The sequence below is a fragment of the Bison bison genome, unplaced genomic scaffold, assembly GCF_000754665.1.
Source record: "Bison bison bison isolate TAMUID 2011002044 unplaced genomic scaffold, Bison_UMD1.0 scf7180017864215, whole genome shotgun sequence".
In the NCBI taxonomy this organism is placed as follows: Eukaryota; Metazoa; Chordata; class Mammalia; order Artiodactyla; family Bovidae; genus Bison; species Bison bison.
The window spans coordinates 4,491,480-4,499,813 of record NW_011494787.1 but is presented as its reverse complement, the minus strand read 5'-3'; the positions used below and the strand labels follow the sequence as shown (position 1 = coordinate 4,499,813).

The following is an 8,334-nucleotide window of genomic DNA, read 5'->3' as shown; positions in this document are numbered from 1 at the left end:
TCTGTTGTTCCATGTCCAGTTCTAATTGTTGCTTCCTGACCTGCATACAGATTTCTCAAGAGGCAGATCAGGTGGTCTGGTATTCCCATCTCTTTCAGAATTTTCCACAGTTTATTGTGATCCACACAGTAAGGCTTTGGCATAGTCAATAAAGCAGAAATAGATGTTTTTCTGGAACTCTCTTGCTTTTTCCATGATCCAGCGGATGTTGGCAATTTGATCTCTGGTTCCTCTGCCTTTTCTAAAACCAGCTTGCACATCAGGAAGTTCACGGTTCACATATTGCTGAAGCCTGGCTTGGAGAATTTTAAGCAACAGTAGAACTTAAATTTTCTCACCAAAATAAAAAGTTGATGTGTTAATTAACTAAATGAAAGGAATCCTTAAAAGAGTAGATTGTGTTTTTTACTGGAATGTCTACATCTTAAAATTTTGTGTGGTTGCTAAGAAATTCAGTGTGCTTACATTTTAACACCTGCCAGATATACAAGTGTGGTCAGTCATAGTGAACAATAAAAATCGGTACCATAAAAATGAAATAATTGAGTTAGAAAGACTAATGTTCCAAATGAGCATAATGGTCTGTAATCAGGTTCTTTTTGTTATAATATTTCAGAGAATATTATTATCAAAATTATCTACAATTCTCAGCACAAACATTTTTCTATATGTTAACAAAAGTTGGGAAAAGATACACACATACATATATTCCCCCCCAGAAAATAATATATCAGTATTTTTCTGTGCTAGTAGTATAAATGAATCATGCGGTATTTAATTAACCAGTCCTCTAATGGTGGACACTCAGATTTTTTTCTTTTCCTTTTTTTAAGTCATTATAAAAGTGCAATGATTAACCTTTTTATTTAGTCATTTCTCCAACAGAGTTTTCAAAACCTCTTTGCATATGATGTAAATGATTAATTAAGGTGCACTGTTTGCATTTTCCTACTATTGACTAATGTCACTGTGATCTGGAACTAGCACCTAGCAGTAGGACCTCCATCATTTTCTAGTTTGGTTGGTCCAGGATTGTTTTGTTTATTTTTGAATTCATTTGTTTATTTTTGAATTCAATGTTTGATTTGACATTGTTTTCTGTAAATCTTTTTACCACCTACTATTAAGATTTTAGGTTTGTCTTGTCACTGTTGATCAATGTTTAGCTTGTGGTGCTGAGATTGACTTGAGCTCCTAAAAATTTCATTTGTTGACAGGTTGGGCTTCTCTGATAATTGAGTTGGCAAAAAATTCACCTGCACTGTAGGAGACCAGACTCCAGTTCAATTCCTGGCTCAAGAAGATCCACTGGAGAAGGGATAGGCTACCCACTCCAGTATTCTTGGGCTTCCCTTGTGGCTCAGCTGGTAAAGAATCTGCCTGCCATGTGGGAGACCTGGGTTCGATCCCTGGGTTGGGAAAATCCCCTGGAGAATGGAATGGCTACACACTCCAGTATTCTGGCCTGGAGAATTCCATGGACTGTGTAGTCCATGGGGGTCTCAAAGAGTTGGACAAGATTGAGTGACTTTCACTTTCATTATAGGCAAAACAACTTTATTACTGTGAGTCCCAAAACTTTTAGTCTTTTTCCCATGGAACCAGTTGTTTTAGTTAAGTATAGATTCTTAGCAGTGCTACTGTTTTTGATAAGTAGGGTTTTTTGTGTGTTTTCTGTTTTGGATAAGTAGTTTTCAAGCTGGGGTTTGTTTTGGTTGGTTGGTTTTGTTTTGCTTTCAAAATGTAGATTCCCGTGTTGCATTTCCAGAGATTCTGCTTCTGAAGGTGTCTGTGTGTGGTGGGAGTTGGTGGGGATGGGGCGGGGGTGAGGCTCGTGGTGGAAGTGGGTGGTTCCTGTAATCTGCATCTGATTACCACCCTGTCTGTGGTCCCTGTGTCAAGTGAATAGAATACCCATGATTTTTGCATGTTTTGATTATTTTCTTAGAGTAAATTCCTACAGTGGGGTTGCTTTGATGAAGGTGTTCTTTTTAGGCTTCTCAATACATAGTGCTAGATTGTCTTCCAGAGATATTGTGGGAGACACAATATCTATCTACGTGCTAACATCCCTGCCAGCAGAATATAAAAATCTTGCTACCCCTTTGCCAATTAGGTATCATAAATCTTTTTTGATCAGTCATAAGTATCTTTAAATTTCTCTGAAAATGTTGGCGTTTATGTAGATTATTATTCCGGCCTTCTTAGTAATTGTTGTGTATTGCATTTGTCTCTAAATGTATACACAAAATTGTGTATAATCTGGATGGAATGACAGGCAAAATCTACTTATAAATGGTGATGTTCATAGGTATATGAGGTTGCTATGAAAGGGTCGAATTTGTCAGTCATGTTAAAAAGACTTGGTACCCTTTTAATTTAATTTAATTTTATGTCCATCATAACCAACGAAGCTTATTATATTTTATTGAGTACATTTTGGTTTGTTCCAGTAGCCGGATCGAGCTGGGAGATGTGACACCACACAATATTAAACAGCTGAAGAGATTAAACCAGGTCATCTTTCCAGTCAGCTACAATGACAAGTTCTACAAGGATGTGTTGGAGGTTGGCGAACTAGCAAAACTTGGTAGGATATGCTTTTTCTTCTTCTTTTCATTTGTTTGTTCATGTTCTTGACACCTTGGTTTTAATTAGAGCAAAGAAAAGAGATAACTAATTTAATCTCATTGTTTTACAAGTGAGGAAGTGGGGGCAGTCCAGGTTCTGAGGCGAATCAAGATAAATACTTGAATTTTAGAAGGAAATGCTAAATATTTTTTCTTGTTTAGGCTGTGTCTGTGTTTCCAATATTTAGCTTTACTCAAAAGGGGTCTTAAATTCTTAAGAAGGTTTAGGATATTTTTGAGGCTATTGATATTTAAGAGTAGCTGATAAAAATGTAATTAATTCTGATAGCAATTTAACTGCTATCTAAGGGAAGGGAAGATTCAGTAAAATATGTTACTGTGTCTGCTAAATCTTGTGTCTCTGTTTTCTGTGGCAGCCTACTTCAATGATATCGCAGTGGGTGCAGTGTGCTGTAGGGTGGATCATTCACAGAATCAGAAGCGACTTTACATCATGACACTAGGCTGTCTGGCGCCATACCGAAGGCTAGGAATTGGTAACAATTACTTCTGTATTCTTCTTCAAAGACACTTATTAACATAATTCAGTTGCAAGCCCTGTATAGATTTGTTACTAATACCCCTTTTCCTTTTTCTGTTTTCCTTCTTACTGGAAGGGTGTAAGATTGCTTTTTTGCCAGAAGTTTTAAACATAGTAGGTAGTGTAGAGAGAACAAAATTTTGGAAAATCAGACTGCCTGATGTTTACCTCATATTCCTTTAGGACTCAAAAAGATGTTTAATTTAAAGATTGATTTTTATGAGATTACTTATTTGTTGTTTGTCTCATTAATAGGAACTAAAATGTTAAATCATGTCTTAAACATCTGTGAAAAAGATGGCACTTTTGACAACATCTATCTGTAAGTAAAGTCATACTTAATGATTGTATCTAAAGAATTTAATAAATTGGCAATAGAAATCTTTACTAGAAAAATTTAAATCTGGTCACTTACTGTCTTTTGGAAATACCATGGAAGTATTAACAATAGTTATGAAGTTTGTTTTGTTTTAATAATAGATAAGGAACCTTTGATAAAACATTCTTGCTTTGCTTTATTACTTTGGGGTGGGAGTTCCTAAGTCACAGATGTAAAGCCCAGATTAAGTCTTCAGAATTTAAGAAATGAATAACATAAATATTACTTTTATCTTGTCATTTTGAGTTTTGTTCAGGGCTTTCAGTGACACGCTCTTTATTAGTAGAATTTAATAATCAAAATCAGAGGGTACTTAGCTGATTTGTACTTGAATCTTAAGAGTAAGGCGAAGATGGCAACTTTGGCTTCTTGTATTTTCATTGAAGCTTAGTTGGTTTACAGTAGTATTGTGCCAGCCTCTGCTGACAGCAAAGTGACTCAGTTACACACTTAAATTCTTTTTAATATTCTTTTCCATTATGGTTTATCATAGGATATTGGATATAGCTTCCAATATGGATTCTTTTATAATACAGATATTAAGATTATTCTCGTTTTCAACCAATTTGAAGCTATCTGTGGAGGATACATAAAAGCTGATGAAATCTTCATTTCTTTTTCCTGATACCCTTTTACATCTCAGGCATGTCCAGATCAGCAATGAGTCTGCAATTGACTTCTACAGAAAGTTTGGCTTTGAGATTATTGAGACAAAGAAGAACTACTATAAGAGGATAGAGCCCGCAGATGCTCACGTGTTGCAGAAAAACCTCAAGGTCCCTTCTGGCCAGAACGCAGATGTGCAAAAGACAGACAACTGAACAAATTACAGATGAACTTTCTTGCACTTGCTTGTCGCCAAATAAAAGAGAGGCCCATTGATTCCCCGCCCCCCCTTTCTTTTAAAACTTTCCTCCTTCCTTGTTCTTACTTTTCCTCCTTTCAAAACTTGCTTCCCTTTCCTCTAAAAGTTTTAAACTTTTAAGGACTTATTAATCATGTTTGGATTGTTTTAGTTTTCTTATTTTTGTGAGGTGGTTTGATTGTAGGAAGGAGAAGGTATAGATGGGTTTAGTTTCACAGTTAAGATATATATGGTCCCAAAAATTTGAGTGTCAATTTCCTTTTTTTTTTTTTAATGTCCTGCTTTCACATTGAAGGGCAGAGCCTACAAAATATTGTATATTTCAAAGGACAAAAAGAAGCAGCAGCAATATCTTGTCCTCTAACTCTTAGACAAGTTTAGTGTGTTTGTGGTACTTTGGGTTTTTAAAGATTTTGTGGGATACTAATCCCTATACATTGCCTTCACTCCACCTTTTGTCCTTCTGAGTATTATCTCAGGAGTTGGGCCATTGTTATCCTTGTAAGAAATACTAAGCTTATTTTGTTCTGTTAAGCAGTTATTCCTTCCTTCCTTGCTGGTGGCTGAAGGTGGGTGGGACAGTTTGAATCAGTAGTATTAGACTTTGGTCTCAGTATGTGAGTTAAACTGCTTTTTGCTAATGAGTGGGCTGGTGCTTAGCAGGTTTGTTTTTCCTGCTGTTGATTGTTACTAGTGGCATTATCTTTTAGCATATGGGCTGGTGAGATTCATTTTTTTTTTTAATATCCCAGCTAGAGATATGGCCTTTAACTGACCTAAAGAGGTTTGTTGTGATCTGCTTTTTTTCCTGTTGTTTTTCTTCAGTAAACACACAGTAGTTGGTCAGACGTTAAATATGGAGTTTGTCCTTTATAGGTCAGTGCCCTTAAATAAACCTGAAGTAGGTATTGTCTCCTGGATATACAAAAAAATACCTAAACGGAAGCTTAGATGGATTTGTGGCACAATAAATGCATTTAATGTCAGCTAACGCAGACTGTTAGAAGTGTGGCCACTGAGCATTTGATTTTAGAGGAAAGAATATTTAGACAGTATTTTTGAGAATAACATAGCTGTGCTATGGCTTATCTGTTGGAGAACATCCCAGATTTGCTTACATTCTGTGCCTGTGATACTGAGTTTAAGGATTTGGGGGAGGGGGAATTGTTAAATACATTGCTTCTGTTCTTGGGAAAAGTAGAAGTCTAGAAGTGTTAATAACGTGAATGTCACTGTGACCTCCTGTACCAACAGGACTGGTTTATGCCAGATCATTTTCTGGCACTTAGGGAGTGGCTTTGACTGGTCAGTAACTTTCTGTAAGAAAATAGAAGACCTCTAAAATTTTCAGGCTTTCCTCCATAATTCCATCTCCAATATTTAAAATTTTCTACATTGCCAATACCAGTGGCCTAAGAAATGTTTTCATCAGACTTAAAACAATGCACAGAGCTTGAATTTTCTGTCATTTGACTTTAAAAAGAAGGTTGATTGATAACATTTATCCTCTTGTGTGAATTCTGGCATAAAAGTTTCATCTCTTCAAATACACTGAATGACAAAATTATTTTACACAATGTTTATGCACATCTTATAATCTTAAGTTCTTATTTGAGAATGTGAAAATGCAAGGTACAATAGACTTCAACCGTCTTAGTTGAGTGCCAAGAATAATATAGGAAAGGAAGATAGTTGATGAGTGAGTTCATAGAGTTCTAATCTTAAGATAGTAAAAATGTAGAAAGACCTTGCTGATTTCTTGGGTATCAGTTTCTTAAGCAGTCCAAATCTAAGCTTAGAAGAAAAGTTTAGCATTGAGCACCTTTACCTTCATGGATAAGCTTCAGCTTGCTCTTGCCAAGAGAAGAATGCTTGAGTTACAGAAGGCAAGATTAGTTTGAAGAATTCAGTCTTTTTGTAAACTTCAGATGTCAAAATAGATTTTGATATATAAATGAGTTTTGTGAGATGACACTGCCTCTATTTCTATAACCATTTCACCTGGACTATCTAATCAGTCCTATGAATGTATCCCTAAATGTGGTTAATGAAAACCGAATAGCTGCCTCATGACAATTAAGTACATATTATTTATGGAGGAAAAAATATTAAAATTTTGAATTGAGTGTGTAGGCTCCCTATCATTTTAGTGTTTCTTTCTCCACACTAGTCACTGACTTTAACCTAAATTGTGTTTGTAAAACGTGAATTGTCCTACATCAGACTTACATGAAATAATTCCATCCATTTATGGAGGAGGATGTAGAGGAGGTAGAAGCTAGGTACACTTTCATGTGCCTACAAGTCAGTAAAGACTGAAATAATGTCCCATGTTGAGTTGGTTATTTTGAAATACGATAATTATCATTGAGGTAAAATAATTCTATTAACTAGAAGATCACAAGATGTACCCATCGTATTTTTGGGGGAAGATAGTTTTTTTCTGTGGGGCAAATAGGTAAAATTATATGGTAATTACGTTTAGGTTCTAAGGAAAAGAATCTGCAGAGAAATCTATGCAATATATAATTTGTCCAGATTAGTTTTCATTTGGGGAAAGAAGTTCTGAAATATCCCCAAAGCAGTTTACTTGTCAATTCGGAGTCCTCCAAAAATAGAACTAACTATTGGGAAACCGTGGAATGTGGGGTGGAAAAGAAAAGCTCCCTCAGTTTTTTGGAGGGAATAACTTTAAAAATACTTAAATAGCTAAGTTTACTTGGTGCGGTTAAGATTTAAACTTGTTGATTTTAACATTGCTGTTACATCTGAAATAAACTTATGTGATGTTCTGGTAGAAATCTGTGATGTCTGGTAAATGTCAAAGAAATGTAAATGCATTGTGTTGAATTCTGAGATCAGCAGCTATATGTAGTCATTGCCTACTGTTCCCCATACTGTTTTATGTACTTTTACGTTTCTTTAAGATCTAACTTTAATTAAAACAGGCCAAATGTAATCAAGGCCTCCTAATTCAGACCTTTTGGAACTTAATAGAAACACTATTCAGTATCTGCAGTTCAGTCCCAATGAGAGAAAACAGTAAGATCCAAAGGGCTGTCTTAATGCTGCTATATTTTGAATGCAATTGTTAAACACGAGACACTTTAGGCTGTGATTTAATTAGTGTTCATCGACTAGAGATAACTTATATTCACATTTTTTTCTTTAAAAATGTGGCTTCAAACAATGAACATGCATCATCACCCACAGTTTCTGAGTCAGGAATCCAACGGCAGCTTAGTTGAACGATTCTGGCTTAAGGTCTCATCGGGTTACAGTACTATCATCCAGGCCTGGAGAAGCTACTTTGGAGATGGCTGACTCACGTGGCTGTTGGAGGGATTCAGTTCCTTACTATGTGGGTGTCTCCACAGCACCTCCTGAATGACAGCTGGCAGCGGACTTGGCCCCAGAGCGAGTGATCCTGGAGAGTAGGCAGAAGCCATACTCTTACATGATTCTAACTTCTCTAGCTGTATAATTTGAACATTCCTGAGAAATTGAGTACTGTGATGATGAGTGGAAGTGGTGAGCCTTTAAGAACTTTTCAGATATAATAAGCCATATAGAAGAGAGTCCTGACTTGGACTTATCTACAATGCCATGCTATATATAGGAATTTAGTCCTAATTCAAGATACAATCAAGTAACATAGCCGTATAGAGAAAGGCATGAGTCAGATTCTTAAATGTAGGTGTAGTTACCTTGATGGGACATGGAGAAACGTGAAGTCTGGGGCAGAAGTGCTCAACCTTTTCAGTTCTCTAAAGCAGTTTGATAAAAATCTAAAACCAGTCATTGGGAGCATAAAGTTAAAATGAATCAATCACTACCTAGAATTTAAATGTCAAAGACATACAGCCTGTTTTATATTAATTTGTGATGAAGCTTAAACCCAGCATTTGGGAAAATAGTC

General features: G+C 36.0%; 1 protein-coding gene across 5 annotated transcripts in view; it reads left to right on the top strand.

The window, feature by feature from the left end:
- NAA50 (N(alpha)-acetyltransferase 50, NatE catalytic subunit) overlaps positions 1-7,372 on the top strand; it is a 32,744-nt gene extending 25,372 nt beyond the window's left edge. For 2 of the 5 annotated variants that reach the window (XM_010845343.1, XM_010845341.1), the window contains exons 2-5: positions 2,454-2,590; positions 3,008-3,127; positions 3,427-3,493; positions 4,194-7,372. In XM_010845343.1, coding sequence (XP_010843645.1) covers positions 2,454-2,590; positions 3,008-3,127; positions 3,427-3,493; positions 4,194-4,371 — 502 coding nt within the window. In that variant the 3' untranslated portion in view covers positions 4,372-7,372. Of the gene's footprint in view, positions 1-2,326; positions 2,335-2,453; positions 2,591-3,007; positions 3,128-3,426; positions 3,494-4,193 lie in introns of those variants that run through there. The other 3 variants (XM_010845345.1, XM_010845342.1, XM_010845346.1) reach the window with 2 other exon arrangements.
- The last annotated feature ends 962 nt before the right edge of the window (positions 7,373-8,334 follow it).